The sequence below is a fragment of the Vicugna pacos genome, chromosome 18 (assembly GCF_048564905.1).
Source record: "Vicugna pacos chromosome 18, VicPac4, whole genome shotgun sequence".
In the NCBI taxonomy this organism is placed as follows: Eukaryota; Metazoa; Chordata; class Mammalia; order Artiodactyla; family Camelidae; genus Vicugna; species Vicugna pacos.
In genome coordinates, this window is record NC_133004.1 from 43,280,319 (window position 1) to 43,297,358 (window position 17,040).

General features: G+C 51.9%; 1 protein-coding gene across 3 annotated transcripts in view; it reads right to left on the bottom strand.

Annotated features, from left to right (window-relative positions):
* Positions 1–188: 188 nt before the first annotated feature.
* The window catches only part of DAGLB (diacylglycerol lipase beta), a 29,725-nt gene continuing 12,873 nt past the window's right edge, over positions 189–17,040 (bottom strand). For 2 of the 3 annotated variants that reach the window (XM_072943353.1, XM_072943354.1), the window contains exons 7-15: positions 16,190–16,316; positions 14,658–14,741; positions 13,016–13,093; positions 9,974–10,054; positions 9,761–9,888; positions 4,829–4,897; positions 4,673–4,745; positions 3,486–3,727; positions 189–3,403 (exon numbers count right to left, since the gene is read on the bottom strand). In XM_072943353.1, the coding sequence (XP_072799454.1) occupies positions 3,205–3,403; positions 3,486–3,727; positions 4,673–4,745; positions 4,829–4,897; positions 9,761–9,888; positions 9,974–10,054; positions 13,016–13,093; positions 14,658–14,741; positions 16,190–16,316 (1,081 nt within the window). In that variant the 3' untranslated portion in view covers positions 189–3,204. Of the gene's footprint in view, positions 3,404–3,485; positions 3,728–4,672; positions 4,746–4,828; positions 4,898–9,760; positions 9,889–9,973; positions 10,055–13,015; positions 13,094–14,657; positions 14,742–16,189; positions 16,317–17,040 lie in introns of those variants that run through there. The other variant, XM_031676801.2, reaches the window with a different exon arrangement.

The following is a 17,040-nucleotide window of genomic DNA, read 5'->3' on the forward strand; positions in this document are numbered from 1 at the left end:
TTGGTTTCGGATCTGTTGAATTTGGCGAGACTCACGTGAGTGATGTGCACGTTGGGTGGGGGGTGGGGGCATCTCAGGCCAGAGCTCTGGGTGGAAATGCAGATGTTAGAACTGGAGTTGGCAGCTTGGTGGGGTGGAGGCTGACTGTGTGGCTTTAAGATACTTTCTGGAGACAACTTATACGATAGTTCGATTTTTTAAATTTTTATTGCTTTGAAGATTATTTTACTCTTGAATCGTCTGTTTTTTAACCAAAGATAAATACGCAGTTTAAAGACCGAATCTAAAGGTTTCCTACAAAAACAGCAATCTTCCCCCTTCACACCCTCCCCAGAGGCAACTATTTTTTCTTTTAACCAATTCTTGATACTTGTCTCCACATGTCTAAAACATATGCTTGCTTGCTTGTTTTACTTCCTGGATCGCTAGTTTATCATAAAAGGATGTAACTGGAACAGCCAGATGGAAGAGATGCTCAGGGCGAGGTCTGGGGAAAGGGCTCGCAGCGCCTACGCCTCTCCGAGCGCCACCCTCCCCAAGTCACCACGTGTTCACTAACCTGGAAGCTCTCCAAACCTGGCCCCTTTGGGTTTTGTGGAGGCTTCCTTGCATAGGTATGATCATCTAAACCCCTGGCCGTCGGTGACTGAGTCTCCCTTCAGCCTCCCTCCCCTCCCCGGAGCTCAGGCTACGCCGGGTGCTTTCAACGCTGGTTGGGTTTTTCAGGTTTACCCCCTATCCCCGACATCCCCACCTGGTAGATGTGGGGTAGCTCCCTCCCAAGTGCAGGCCCGGCCCCAGCACACCTGTCCCGTCCCTTCAGTGTAATGGCTTTGGTTGGCGCTCACTCTTTGGTGTCTCCTCATTACTGCCAAGTGGATACTCAAGGATGAGCCATACAGCAAGAATCTGCCCTTCCTGCACAACTTTTTTGGTTTCTTTTGGGAGAATTAATACTTTATTTGCTTTTTCCCCTGTGTACTTAGTACTTGAACTGTGAACTTTCCACCTGTTGTCTGAATCTCAAGATGTTCAGATGTGTTACGTGTTTTGTCAATTTTCATTTTCCTGAAGTCTCAGAATCCTCTGACCACCATTTCTCTTATGTGTTGATCTTTTATTCCCTACATCTTGACTCGTTTTTTAATTTTCTTTCTCATCTTGATGGACAGGTTCTCCAAGGACTTCCTGAGGAATACGTGGGTCACCTATGTTTTTGAGCCCTTGTGTCTTTGAAAATAACTTCTTTTTTCCCTAATACTTCTTGGCTGGGTCTAAAATCTCAGGTGGAAAACACCCCTTGAACTTTTGGAGGGCATCGCCGCAGCTCCCACTGTCTTCTCGGCCGTTTCCTTTGTTGGGGGACTGGGGCCGGGACGGCCTTTCGTCTCCAGGCCTCCGGGGGTCTGCCTCCGACTCCCGCCTCCTGGGTGTATCTTCACCCCTGTGCATGGTGGGCTGGTTCCACCTGGAAGCTTCTGTCTCCTGTGAGTCAGGTATCCGTTTCCCTGCTGCTTTTAGTTTTCAGGTGTTCGTTCTTCTCTCAGTACTGTTTTCCAGCCTCGTGGCCCGGTTTTGTGGCCACAGCACTCGTTCTGGTCCCAGGCTGTAGCTGTGGGTTTGAGGCTGCTCCTGGGTCTTTGGTTCCCTTGTTCCTGCAGTGCCTGGCAGTCCCTGGCTCAGGCTTAAGCACTGAAAACCTAAAGCGCAGACAGCACACAGGTGGGGCAGGCCGGGGCGGTGGTGCTGAGTGCCCGAGACCACTCGCCTTTCTGCCGCTAGGAATGTATAGGAATTGTTCAGAAACGAAACTTGTAGCAGGTGGACGTGACCATGGCGTTTCAGTTGAGGTTTTTAACATGGTCTTTGCAGGTTTTCAGAAGCTAAGGTGGTGTGTCTGTGACAGCTGTGGAGGCCCTGAGGGGGGTGTCTCTAGAGTCTGATCTTCCTGGAGAATCTTCTTGAAGGTTCCAGGAGCCAAGTGGGAGGAGTTGGGGAGTCTCAGTCTTGGGCCTTCAGCTGCACTGGTGTCCGGCTTCTAACTGGAAGCAAACGAAGGGCCAGGAGTCTCCCCGCTGTCACACGGCCCACCCCACGGGTTGGCTCCCCCGCCACCTGCTTCACCCCATGGCGGGTGCGGGGCAGGGGCTGGTTTGTGGACCAGACTCGTTCTTGGCCGTCCTCCCCACTTTGTCTCAGGCTGCCTGATGGCCCTCGCCTCTTCTCCCCCACCCTTGTGGCCTTGTGCTTTCTGAAGGAATCCCTCTACCGGCTTTTTATGGGGTTTGGATAGGGGGTGTGGTGAAATCAGATGCCGGGGCAATCTTCAGTCCTCAGCCAGAGCTCCAAGAGAACTTAACACTTCATTTTGTTGTTTACAGTGGATAGAAAAAAAACTGTTTAAAACACTATTGCTGTAGAAGTACCCAGTAAGTAGACCTTCCCAGAAACATCCAGGTGAAGAGTTCTTCGCTGTGCAGACACTAGTGACGTGTAAATGCTTTATTTTTTAACTCCCTCTGAATCCACTGGCCGACCTCCAAGAGCCCGAACATCACATGAGAACTGAACCACCTACTCGATGTTGATCAGCCAGACAGCGTGATCCTGGAGCTCGGAGGCAGGAGCGTGGTCTCGATGCGCTTCCCAGACCTGGTTTTGTCTTGATTCCCAGTCAGAGCGCAGGCTGACCCTTACTTAGGCCACCCAGGAGAAAACTCCAGTCTGTACCCTCAACCAATACTGAGTTTGTGTAGCTAGGAAAATCCAGTCTGCAAAAGAAAAAAGCTTGCATGCTTATGTGCCAATTCAGACCAGTCTAAGCAGTCACAAGACAGGACCCTGCACTGCAAAGGCGGCCTGGGGGCAGGAGCCTACACATCCATCAGGGCCTTAAACCCAGGGGCTGGATTCCCACGGAATGAGCCAGATGGCAGGAGGACTCCCGCAGCTTCCCACGTGTCCACTCCCGGTGCCCTCGCCTTACCCCTGATTCTAATACTGTGATCAAAAGTATTTCTCAAATTATTCAGTCATTTAGGAGACTATCAAAATCCAGTCGATGGGCATTCAGGTGCTGGCATCATGGGAATCGCTCGGGCGGTAAGTCACTTTCAGAGCAACAGCGAAGAGTCGACCATCCCGCAGCAGTTTCTGGGCGCCCTGGTTAGGCCACGCCCATGTCCGCACCCCCGGGAGCCCTGGTTAGGCCACGCCCACGTCCGCGCCCCCGCGGGCTGGGCAGGAGAGGCAGGCGGCCCTGTCGGACACCACCCTGTCCAAGGCTCTCATCAGGATGTCTGGCATGTGGTCCGTTAGCATCTTTGGGCCAATGAGGATTCGGCTGAATTCCGATTCATGGGACCACTTCGCGCTATAATGAGCAGCAGGATAGCAGGAAAACCTGGAAAAAAAAAACTAGCAAAGCCTCACTTCCAGGTTAACCCCTTCCTGGGGGTGACACACCGCGCCCTGCCCGCACTCACCTCCCGGAGCTGCCCTCTTCCTCCAGGTGGATGATTCTGCCTGGCGGGTAGAGGGGCGGGTACTTGGTGGGGGACTCCAGTGGGGAGTCGCTGGAGAAGCTGTATGCCGGGGACCCGTGCGTCCGCAGACTTTGCTCCCCGAGAAGCGGCTGTGTCAGGTCGCCCCCGTCCAACTCCGTGGGGAAGTTCTCCGGGCTCCCGCCGAACAGCTCATACCAGCAGCCGCGCAGCAGGATCCTGTACTGAAGGGAGAGCCGAGGGCAGCAGGCCCGTTACTGCGAGGCCTCCACCGCTACGGAGACCTCCCGGACCCGCGGGCCGTCTGTCAACACAAATCTCATGAGTGTGGAGGTCACTGGGCCTGAACTCAGGTGTCTCGTGGGCAATGAAGCCATCACGCTAGTAGCAACATTTAAAAACCAAATTGAGGCAGGAAGAAAATGACCTTATTTTTAAGCAATTCTGTAAAGCAGTTTTGCTCTTTCCTTAGAGACCTTACATACAAATTTCTTTTTTCTTTTAATTTGGAGGGAGTATTGCTGATAAGGATAAAGTTTTTTTTTTCTTCTGACTAGCAACAAACAATGTCACAAAACAAGGTTTAAAAAAAAGTGAAACTGATCTCTAATTTCATCACCTACATAACACCACATTTTGGTGTATTTTTTATCAAACTATCTCATCACCTCCCCCTGCCTTAGATTATGTCCTAAGAATCATTTTTAATCCTGCCCCCGCCCCCTCAACTCTTCACTACACCGTGGCTCTTTCTCTGCTGGTAAACAGAAATCCAGGTCGTCATTTTTAATGACTGCATTTTATTCCACAGAACAGGATACCGTCGCTGCTTAAACTCTGTATCTGGCAGCCTTACTTTCTAAACTTTTGGACCAGAGGCATCAAAACACTGCCAGTCACACAGCGGGACTAAGAAACGTGACAGAAAGCAGATCGCTTAACCAGCAGGGACAGCTCTGCTGGGGCTCCTGACTGTGGCACTGTATGCGCTTGATTCAGCCATTTGCTTTCTTAGGTGACCTCCAGGGAACAGGGACAGAAGTCCAGCATGGCGTCAAACGCCCTGGGCTATGAGGCTCTGAATTTACAAACATCCTCTCAACGCCCTGGACAGCCTTGTGGGGCGGCCCCAGCTCCCGCAGATCCGCTTACAGGGCACCCCAGGTTACCTTGGGCTTATTGCAGTGAGCGATCACTCGCAAGATTCTCTTCTTCAAATCTTCCAAGTTGGTCACACTTAACCTGTTTAGCAAAAGAGGAGAGTGTGGCTCGGGCCTCAGTCTTGCGTACCAGCCCAAGCCCAGCGAGGCACTCGGCAGACTCACCTGGGGATCACGTCCTTGCCCAGGACGAGAGACACGATGAAGCTCTTAGAGTATTCATAAAGGGATTTGCTGAAATTTCAAAAAAAAAAATTTAGTGACAGTTTATGATCGTATTGCCTGTGGAAGGCTTCCAGGGGAAATCAAGTCACTTTGCCAGATCAGAGAGAGGTCAGTTTTCATAGAATTCAACCCTGTTCTCTATTCCCTAAAGAAGAGAAATAGAAGAAACTCTACTTAGAGCAACTCACTGGCCAGATTCTAATGAAGCCATGACATCTATCAAGAGATGACCCACTGCTAAAATTTCAAACCAGGCAGAGACAGCAGACCGACACGCACATGTGTGACCTCTGACCCAGCAAGACGCCTGGCAGGACAGAAAAGCCAGATGCAGGAGGCCACCTCTGCCGCTCCTGCTGCTTGTGATGGCAGAGGCTGGGAGCAGCCTAAGTGACCACCCACACAGAGCCGTGTCCAGCCTGCGGACTAGGCACGTCCACCAAATACTGAGTCCTTCGTGGCTGTGTGAGAGGGAGGGTTACCCGCCACCGTGGGGTGACCTCAGGACAAACACGACAAGACACAGGATGGCGGGTAGGGTGCCACCTCCTAAGGAGAGGGGAGGACTACAGACACACATGTTTCCATGTACAGATACACGTGAGGATAATGAGTAGATAAGCCCAAAACGTAGCCAGCCTGCCCCGGGGGAGAGAAAGGACACTGTCCCTGAGGGAACAAGGATGGACGTGGATTTCTCTGCGTGTACCCTGCTTTGTGGAGCTTTCTTTAGAACCATGCCTGTTTTGTAGAATTATAAAACAAAATTAAATAAAACAACAAAAGCAATCCCTAAAATCAAAAGCCAAATGAAATAAATGAAAGTATTTACAGATGCGGTGCCGTGTCTCAGATGTGCTTCAAAGTAACCCAGCCCTGGTGGCCTCGGGGGAGGAGGGTGGAGCGTGTGACGGGAGACCAGCCACGTCGGTAAGTTACTGACGCTGATTACATGGGGCTCCTTACACTATTCTCCCTACTTGCTTGACTTCTTAATTTTTGTATGAAAATTCCATAATAAAACAACAATTTTAACAGATTGTTATAAGCAGCTGAAGAGAGAATTTGTGAACAAAAAACAGATCTGGAGAAAATATTTGGAAGTGGCTCAGGAAGCATGTGCACAAGACGTGAATGAGGCGCCAGAGCTGGGCACCAGGGTGGGAGGCGCAGTGCGCCCGACCAGAGTCAGAAGAGAGCAGAGCAGAGGAAGGTGTAAGAGGCCAGCGACGGGGGCTTCAGAGCAGCGCAGCCCAGCCCATTTCAAGCAAGACGCATTGAAAAGGAGACCGTACACACTCCGAAACAGTAAAGGGAACCCCCAGCCAGGAGCCCTGGATGCCTCTTGCTGCGCAAAAGCCGCCTGACACAAAAGGCTGCACGCCCTATGACGGCACTGACATGATGTTCTAGAAGAGTCTGTGGCGACAGAAAGCAAACCAGTGTTGCCCGGGGGAGGGAGGAAGGGACGGAACGCCAAGGCGCGTGGGGGCGTTTCCACTGCCGGTCCCGTCAGCACCAAAAGGCAAAGACAGAAGGAAAGTAAACCCGTCATTCCCACAGGAAATCACCCCGTATGTTGAAAAATCCAAAAGCATTTGCAGATGAATTTTTATGGTTAATAGGAAAATTTAACAAGGTTGTTGGAAAGAAAATCGAAGTTTTGTAGTTCTGTGGGATTTCTGTATGTCAGCAACAAAGAAATAGCAACATGTGCCCCCAGATAAATCTTAACAAAAGACGTACAAGACTTGATGGAGAAGATAAAACTTTGCTGAAAGACATTAAAGAAAACCTAAATATCTGGAGAGCGCTACTGTTTAGAGACTGGGAAGCTCAATAATGCAAAGATGTCAGATCCCTCCGAATTGAACTTGACCATAAGGGCAGCAGAAATCCCAATCCCGAGCTTTTTGTTGGTTTGTCGATGGGACTTGCAAAACTGACTCTGAAACTTACATGGAGGTGCAGGGGGCCAAGAATAGCCAGGAGGCTCTTGAAAAAGTAAAAGGCACGGGATCCGCCTCACCAGATGTCAGCACTTGGTAGAGAACTGGGTGATTAACGCAGTGGCGTCAGAGCGGAGCCGGACGAAGCCAGGGGAGGACTGGGCGGGGACACTTAGTGGCAGGAGGGGGGCTGAGCGTCCGCAGAGCAGGGGAGGGCTGCCCACTAAGTGGCCTGAGCGCGTGCACGCGCTGTGTGACGGGAAAGTGAAACTGAGTCCTACCCCTCACGCTAGACACAAGGAGACAAATTAAACATCAATCAGAGAGACCTAAATAAAGCTGAAAGGACAGACTAAAAAGCTTTTAGAAGATAGGAGACTAGCTCCACACCCTTAGGACACAGAAAAGATTTCTTAAATGAGAAACAAAGACCCAAAAATCACAAATCAAAAGAATGACAAATTATAGTCAATGTTAAAATTAAGAACTGACAAGCTGAAGACTGGACTCAAAGTAAAAAGACACATCAAGGAGAGAGAGAGCACAGTTATAACACGTACTTGCAACCAACAAAGAATGGATGTACCGAATATGCACACGAATCAATGAGAAAAAAACAGATGACCCAGCAGAAACGCGAGCAAAAGGAACTTCACGAGAGTGGGACAGTAACATACAAAGAGACTCCACGTCATTAGTCATCAAGCAAATGCAAGTTAAACAATGAAACATTGCTATACACCCATCAGACTGGTAAAAATGTTTAAATCTGACACTGTTAAGTGCGTGAGAATGGGAGGTGTGAACATGCGTGCACTGCGGTGAGGAGGCGGGCAGCCACATGGTAAACAGACCCCAGCGAAGCATGCGGAGGCTGAGTGTGGGCAGGCACCGGGGTCCAGGACTTCCCGGCTGGAGCTGCACCGCGGCAGGTCCCCCACCGCACTGTTCCTAACAGCCCTATACTGGAAGCAACTCCTTGTCTATCTCCAGTAAAACAGATCAGTAATTTGTGATAGATACATGATGAAATATAATGAGAATTTATACAACAGCAATTTACAGGCTCCAAACATAATGTGGGACAAAAAAGAAGTCACAGAAAAAAAAAAGTGCAATTCCATTTCTATAAATTTCCAAATCAAGCAAATCCACGCCATATTATGTGGAGGTGTATACAGGCGGTAAAACTTTATAAAGAAACTTCACAAAGATCAGGACAGCGATTACCCATGAACAGGAAAGTAGAGGACGCAGTGGAAACCTCGAAGGCACTAGCAGTGCCTTTATTTCTTCACTTGGGTGGGTACGGAGGCCTGTGTCTATCTTTAAATCCGCTTTACTGATTTTACACACAGTAAAAATCACCCATTGTAAGTGTACAATTTGTTGAGTCTTGACAAAGGTATGTGATTGTTAATAATCACCACAATCAAGATATGTTGAGCATTTCCATCACCCCTAGAGCTCCCTGTGTCCCTTCGCAACAGAAACCATTGACCAAATGAAAAGGCAACTTGCTGAATGGGAGAAGTATCTGCAAATCATGTTAATGGACGAGAAGGTAATACCAAAAATATATACAGAATTCATACAACTCAACAGTAAAAAGACAATCCACTTAAAAAATGGGCAGAGAATCTAAACATACATTTTTCCAAAGGAGACATACAGATGGCCAACAGGCACGTGAAAAGCTGCTCAGTGTCACTAACGGTCAGGGAAATGCAAATCACATGCAAAGCACCAGATGGCACCTCACACCTGTCAGAATGGCTATTATCTAAAAAACCACAAAATAAGTCCTGGCCAGGATCTGGAGAAAAGGGAACAATCATGCACTACTGGCAGAGATGTCAACTGGCACAACCACTATGTGGAGATTAAAACAATATGGAGATCCCTTGAAAAGTTAAAAATAGAGCTGGCATGTGACCCAGCATCTAACACCACTTCTGGTATTTACCCACGGAAGACGAAAACACTAACTTAGGTATCTGCACCATCACTTGTAACAGCTAAGACATGAGGACGGCCTAAGTGTCCGTTGATGGATGAGTGGGTGAGGACGATGCAATGGAATATTATTCAGCTATGAAAACAATGAAACCTTGCCATTTGTGGCAACATGGATGGACCTTGAGGGCATTATGCTAAGTGAAGTACATCAGAGAAAGACAAATACCATATGGTATCACTTACATGTGAAAACTAAACAAACAAACCAAGCTCACAGCTACAGAGGACAGACTGGTGGCTGCCAGAGGTGGAGGTGCGAAGTGACTGAAATGGGTGAAAAGAGTCAAAAGGTACGAACTTCCAGTCATAAATGTCATGGGGATGTAAGGTACTGCTGCATGGTGACCACAGTCAGTAACACTGAACTGCATATTTGAAAGCTGTTAAAGTACATCTTAAAAGTTCTTATCACAAGGAAAAAAATTCTGTAACTGTTCATGGGGACAGATGTTAACTAGACATACTGTGATCATTTACAGCACATACAAATATTGAATCACGTTGTACACCTGAAACTAATATAACGTATGTCGATTATACCTGAATTTTAAAAAACGGACCTTAGCATTGTATCATTTAGGAAATCAAAGCTATGGTCAGACTGACCTAGGAAAGGCTATTCTGTCTTTCTTCAACCAAATAGTGCTTCAAAGCAAACTTCTGAGAATGAGAAGTTGCAACTAAATTGCAGATAAAAGATCAGTCTTGACCATGACTTGTAAGTTTATAAGTAGCACTTTGTTACAGGAAAGAAAACAAGGGGAAAAAGGGGGAGGGCGGAGGTGGATAAACTCGGTGGCGGGAGCACAGGCTTGGCATGCACGAGGTCCTGGGTTCAGCCCCCAGCGCCTGCGTTTAGGGAAAGAACAAAAACAGAAAACCCAAACCAAACCCCAAGAAGTACCTCAGCAGCCCCCTGGGCGGGGAAAAGGCGTAACACCTGACTTGCGGGTACGAGTTTCTGAGCATGATGGCCAGCAGGGCCGCAGCGCCCGCCCCCAGGCTGTGCCCCACGATGACCAGCCGGTATTCCTAGGGGACAAAAAGCAGACCAGCAGAGGTTAACAAAAGCGAACAGCCAACGGCAGGGAAAACAAAGGAAGAATTAAAATCTCACAGGAGCGATGCTGAACGCCTGGCTCAAAATCCCGTGGTTGACGAGTCGTCCGTACACGTATCTGGCGGCTTGAGCGATGCCCTGCAAGCGCAGACAGAGGGGCGCTGGTGACCATCGGGCAGGGCGAGTGGCAGGGTCTCCTGCTCACTGCTGTGCTCCTGGCACCTGGTGCAGAGCTGGGCGTGAAGCAGGTGCTCGAGAAATGCTTCCACGAACGAAAGGTGACAGCAGGGACATCTTTCTCTGTCAGTGGCTGTTTCCACGGCTTTTCCTGTAGCTGCACAATATTTTGCTGTAAGGACATCCCACAACTTGCTTCAACCAAGTCTCTATGGTCGGTCAGATTTACCTTATAAATGACTGTCCCCACCGCCCCTTAACGGAGGCACGGCATGTGCTCTGCCGCTGGGCGGCAATACTAAATAACCGAGTTTTAAAATGACATTAAAACATAAAGGTCTGAATCCGTGACGGTGACTAGGCAGCCAGTGTTCCTGCAAAAGGCAGAAGTAAGCCCATCAGAAGTGAGCTCCAGGGAGGGCAGGCTTGGGTTTAACTTCAAGAAATAAATGTAAAACTTGCTAACAAATAGAGCTGTCCCAGGAAACAAACTTCTTGAAAATTAAGCAGTTCCAATAGAGGAGAGATACCCTGTCAGTCAAAACAATCTTCAGGGCGCTTCCTACACGACAGGCCAGGACGGGACGGGATGAGCCTAGCCGCTGTCCCCGGCGGCCTCACCCCCAGCAAGATGAAGCAGGAGAAATTCCACGGAAGATGGGAGGCTGTTCTGACCCTCTCCAGATCTCGCGCAGACTCCCGACCTGACGATGCTCTACTTCTGTGAGCAGAACGCAGACCTGGCCTCACACACGGGAAACCAAGAGGTCTGAAGGGTCACGTTCCGTGCAGTCTGACGGCACTTTCGGACAAACCACCAGATCTCCCTGCACCCCCCCTCCACGTTCACACGTGATGCACTCAGCCTCCTCCAGCCCTAGTTCGGCACCACCGTGCTTGGCTCTGGGCAGCCAGAGGCACAGGGCACAGGCACTCGAGCACCGCTCCGCCGGCTGGGGGTCTCCCTGGCACGTGCGCTACAGAGCAAACGCCTAGACTGTTTTCGCTGCACAGCTTAGAGCCCCGATGCTCGGACCGGGGCCGAGAGTGGAGAACAGTTCCCGCCTCGGGCCCGGGCCGCTGCCTTCCCGCCTGAGGGTGAGCTGTCACTGGAGGAGGCCTCAGCTGACAGCCAGCCGGGAGGTGTGGCGGCGTGTGAAGGCGCAAAGCCTTGCAGGGACAGAGCAGAACCACACCAGGCCCACCGGACGCTGAGGGGACTTTGTGGCTGGCTAGCTGGCTATACGCTTAACACCACTTGTTTTCTCACACACACCCAGTAATAGTTAAAGCTGAGCTCTTCTGTGAACTGAGGCAGAAAAAGACAGCTAAGGGTTAAAGGGAAACCCCCGTTCCTAGGACGGGCAGGCTCCCACCCAGCAGCAGAACAGAAGCCCAGAGCCTCCACCCTGGCTCCTGACTGGAGGGTGTCCGCGCACGAGAAGTCCGGGCAGGACGCCGGGGTCCGGTCACTGGCAGTTGCACTCTGCCTGTAACACGTATTTTTACAGCGGTAATACGTGTTTCGGTTAAAATATACACGAGGTGTATAAACCAGCACAAGCCTGCTGCCCTCCACCCCCGACACCCTTCGCCCAGAAGCAGCCACTGAAACCTCCAGGAGGGACTCGTTCCAGACCTGCCCTCAGAGGTTAAAACCCTCGGCTCCGCAGCCTGGCTAGTCGTCAGGGAGAAGCAGATGGAGGCCGCAGTGAGACGCTGCCTCATGCCCACCGGGACGGCTGCATTCAGCACACGCAAGGTGAGCGCTGAGGAGGGTGTGGGGAAAGGGGAACCCGCGTACTTTGCTGGGGGAAATGTAAAATGGCGCAACTGCTGAAAACAGTTTGGTGGTTCCTCAAAAAGTTAACAAGAAAAATAACATAAGACCTGGCACTCCCACTCTGGATATATTCCCAAAAGAACTGAGAGCAGGGACTCAGTTATCTGTACACCCACGTTCACAGCAGTATTACTCACAACAGCCAAAACATGGACATAACCCGAATGTCCATCAATGGGCAAATGGAAAAACCAAAGGTGGTGTGTATACAACAGAGCAGTATTCGGCCATAAACAGGAAGGAAGTTCTGACACACGCTACATGCAACATGGATGAAACTTGAGGCCATTATGCTAATGAAGTAAGCCAGTTACGAAAGAACAAATGTTGTATAATCCTGTGTACATGAGGTACCTAGCAGAAGCAGACTGAGACAGTGAAACGGTGGTTGCCGGAGGCTGGGAGCAGAGGGTGGTTACTGCCTAGTGGGGACAGACCTGACGGCTGGGATGGTGAACAAGTTTTGGGTAGAGACAGTGGTGATGGGCACACAGCATTCCCAGTGTGTTAGACGCCACGAATGGTTCACTTAGAAATGGTTAAAATGATAAATACTACGTTATGTATGTTTAAACTGTTTAAAAAGAACAAGTGCTCGCTGCTTCAGGAGGACCTTGTGCACACAACCCCAGCCCAGTAACACTGAAAGCGGAACCTGGCCCTGTGACACCCGCAGAGATAACTTGCAGAGTGACAGGCGGGGAGGGCACCGCTCTGCACCACGCTGCACTGAAGGCTCTGCCCACCATGCAAAAGGAGGACAAGGAAGAAAAGGGTTTACCCGGGGTTCAAATGCCAACTCTGACACTTACTCCAGTAACCGTGTGGCTGCTGGCAAGTCACTGATCATGCTGAACCTGCTTCTTTCTCTTAAAAAAACAAAAATAACCTCACAGTCACAGGGCTGTCTTAAGAATTTGTGCTCCAAGAATAAAAAGTGTTTACTCCTGGCGCACATGGCAGACAGGAGCCATGTGTCACACGCACCGCGTTAACCAGAGGCCCAGAGCTGAACACACTCTGACCCCTGAGTTTCTCCCTAACGGAACACTCCAGACCACACACCCCATGGCGCCTACCTTGTGTGCTGAACAGTCCTGCACCTCACACTCTAAGATGAGGGTCTCGCTCTCTGCTGACAGGTCCGTAAGGATGTCCTATAAAAAGTGCGTCGGAAGAGTCAGTGGGACTGAGCTGAGCGCTGTAGAAGGCTGAGGGACAGCGGGGACAGGACAGTCTCCCAGGTCAGACGGTTGAGAATGGAACCCCGAGGGCCTGAACTTGGGAGACTCGGGAGAGAAACTCAGACGGCTGGGAGGCTCCTGTGGGACCCACGACATGATCAGCTCTGGGCTGGTCGTGAACACTGGGGGAGGGGACATGGGACCTGTCTAAGACACCCTCCGCCCTCCCTCCCTGCACACATCATCTGAGCAGCCACGAGGCACAAAGCCCTGCACTGGGGTTTTGAACAAAGCGTGGTTCCTGTCCTCAAGGGCCTGGTCAACGGCCGGCTGAAACCTGAGGGAGGGTAAGAGAAGCACCACATGGAGCGGAGGAGGGGCGAGCACTGCCGGGCAGGGAGGCCTCCCGGAGGAGGAGGCCCTGGAGCCAGAGCCCGAAGGAAAAGCTGGCTTTCAGGAAGCGGAGGGGAGAGGCAGGCATCCTCACCCAGGGAGCAGCAGGCCCACTGGCGGTCCCTGAGGAGGGGGAGGTCTGACCCACGTTCCAGACAGCGTACGCCGCGCACAGACTGGGAATGTGAGAGAGCAGAAAGCGGCCAGGGCAGAGAACTCTTTCACTGGCCCCGGAAGGAGAGGCCCGGGGCCAGAACTGGGGCCGCGGTGCTTGGAACAGAGGGAAGTCAGCCAGAGGTGGGGTGGCAAGTGCAGACCTGGGAGGAGGGGCGTCTGTTTTTCTGGTGCCTCAGGGCCAGGCCGACCCAGACGCTCCTGAAAGGGGGGTGGGGGGCGTCCACACAGGTGGGGAGAGCCAAGAGGGTCAGGCGCTCAAGCTGTGGGGTCGTGTTTTTTCTGGAGCAGCAGAGAAGTGAGAGCCAGGAAATGAGAGGGAGGAACGGCCAAGAAGAGACCAAGATGCACGACACAGGAGGGAAGGTCGCTGGGCATGTCTGTGGGGCTGAGCACGAGGTGGCCGGGAGGGGACCGCTGGGGTGGGGACGGCTGGGTGGTGGCTCCCATGGCATCTGGGGAGGAGGGGCCCCATGGGACAGGGACGGGGACAGGCAGTGAAAGCCGATGGGGCTGCTGGCCAGCAGGCGTGCAGGGTGGTTGAGACCTGGCACGGGGACTTGGGGAGGGGCTCGCAGCAGTGGGACTTCTGACTGCACTACGCGACCTACCACCCGTTCTGGCTTTGGGTGCAGAACATTCAAGGGGAGGGTTAGCCAGGTTGGAGGCCTGGCCAGGCAGGCACAGAGGGAGGCGGGGGGCACCCCCCTGGGAGCCGGGGAGCCCTGTCTGCTGGCGTCTGCGTTGCCAACACTGCCCAGAAGGAAACGACTCATCTGCTTTTTCATGGGGACTATTTCACAATCCTAGATTCGCTTCCCTATATTCCACCCCCGGTGTTTCCCTCTATGTCGAGCTGCTGCTGACAAAGGTGGGCCCCTTGGTCCCAGGAAAGCAGGGTCTCACTTCTGAGCTGCGGCCCCCGCCCCCAAGCCCCTCGAGCCCCTGGGCTGTGTGTTGGGCTCTGTACCTGGAGAGACATGGTTCCTCTCACGGCGACCACCACTGACTCCTTCCTGTGGTCCAGAGCCACCAGGAAGGGAAGCTCGTACACCTGGGGGAGAGAGGAGGGAGCACCCCTGATGCAGAGCTGGGCGGGCCCTGGACCCCAGTGCAGGCAGGGGCGCCCGGTCACCGCTGCACCCCCCCACCAAGCGCGACTATGTGACTCTGAATGAAATGTTCCATAAAACACGTGTTCACGTGTATGAGAAAGCAGCTTTCCATCCCTGTGAATCATGCCTACTACACTACTGCACATGGATACAGCCTAACTTAACCGCCCTCGTTTTCATCTTTGTCCTCGCATCACCGGGGAGCCCATGGGTGAACCCAGCCCCGTGGTGACCAGGACCTCCCTCTGGACAGGGACCGACAGGTGCTGTTCGCTGAAGGCCCTGTTCAGGTCGCAGCCGCCCTGTCACCCAGGGGTGGGGAGCCCTGCTCTGTCTCGGTGCGGGCCCTGCGTCGGCGGGAATGGTGCTGTTTGGAGCGAGGAGTTAAGACAAGACGGCCGACTTCATCTCCCTGCTTCCCACGGGACAGGAGCTTGCACGTGACGAGTCGAGGTCGCGTGGGGCTCCCTGAAATAGCTCACAGGGCAGGGGCAGGCCTCCGGTGGAAGTCAGCCTCTCTAAAACGCACCAGCTCTCTCTCTGCCGTTTCTACTCACTGAAAGGGCCACTTGGAGGCTCAGGGACTCCTGCACGTCACTGTGCACTGGATTCACCATGGGCATTAACACCCCAGACGCCCTGATCTCGGTGGGATGGTGGGTGACCTTTAACCTCCCCGTGCGGTGCTAAGACACAGGAGTTTGGGAGGCAGTGGGCTGAAGAGCAGACACCTGCGGCTCCCAGCAGTGTGGACACTGGGATCGCAGGGCTCCTGAGCGGGGCCCTGCCGCTGCAGACTCTGACTTAACAGACCTGGGGTGTGGCCGGGCCTCTGGGTTTTAAGGCTCCCCAGGAGGCACTATCAGGTGCAGGTCTGAGGGCCACTGTGCTAGCAGGGTAGGGGGCTTCACTTTTGGTGCCTACGAGGATCACGTGGGGATGGCAAGGCAGCCCAGGACGGGGCCCTGATGCCAGACAGATGGGCTCCTGCAGGTTCACTGACCTGCCCGGCGATTCTGACACCCCCAAGTGTGAGACCGACCGCTCTGCACTGAAGGATGCAGCTGAGACCCGGAGACGAGGGTTAGTTAACCCCAGACACCTGTGTAGGGTGAATGCCAAGTGCCACCCACTGTCCTTTAACAAAAATGGGCTCATGAGAAACACAGTACAGTGTCTCTGATGAAGGCTTTCCACCTTATGTTGAACATGGGTGGGCCTCAAGGGGGTCTGTGAACCCCTGAAACAGTACACTAAATCTGGGGGTGAGTGTATCTCTATGTATGTGTCTATGCACCTTTATCTGGGGGAATAATTTATAAGTTCCACTGGAATCTCAAAGGACTCCAGGACACAAAAGATGCTGGGAAGCACGGTTATACCCCACCTTGTCGTGAAAGCTGACATGAATGAAGTCCCGGTACTGGAGCCCTGTGGTGTGCAGGATGGAGCCAAAGTGACAGTTGAACTGATCACCTCCAACCAAATCATATTCAGGTGCCCTGTTTCTGCAACTAAAAAGGGGGCAAAGGCGTTACTGTGCCAACCGGAGCCACAGACCGAAGAAGACCCACCCCACTGTCCCATTTCCTGGCAACATGAGGACTCCCGGTGACAATTTTCAGGACTCAGTCTGGCTAACATGTAATGGCTTTTAAAAGATAAACATACTTCTGTGTATACTTCTCACGAGGGTTCGACTTCTGGAGTCATGTTAATGCTTTCCACATGCAAACAAAAACCAACAAAGATGGGAGACGCTCTAAAACCACCAGCAGTGGGACATACCGGCATCACGGGCCCCCTGATACAAGGCACTGAGAAGGACGCGGCCCTCCTCATGGGGCAATTTGAACCCGACCAGGAAGGAACCACCAGACAAATGCAAACTGAAGGCTGTCCTGCAGGATAGCTAGACCGTCCTTTTCCAAAGGTCAATATCAAGAAAGACAGAAAAATGACTAAGGAACTGTTCCAGACTGGAGGAGAGCCAGGACACGTGACAACTAAACGCCAACACACGCTCCTGGACTGGAAGAAAAGGTGCTACCCAGGATATTATGGGGACACATGGAAAGGCTGGACTAGCTAGTGATTAACGATAAATGTCCTAAATTTTGTAGCTTCTCTGTAAGTTATATACAAGAAAGTCCTTGTTCTTATGAAACACAAGCTGATGTTACTGGAGATAAAGGTGCATGATGACTGTAACTGCATCTCCAATGGTCCGGGGGGAAA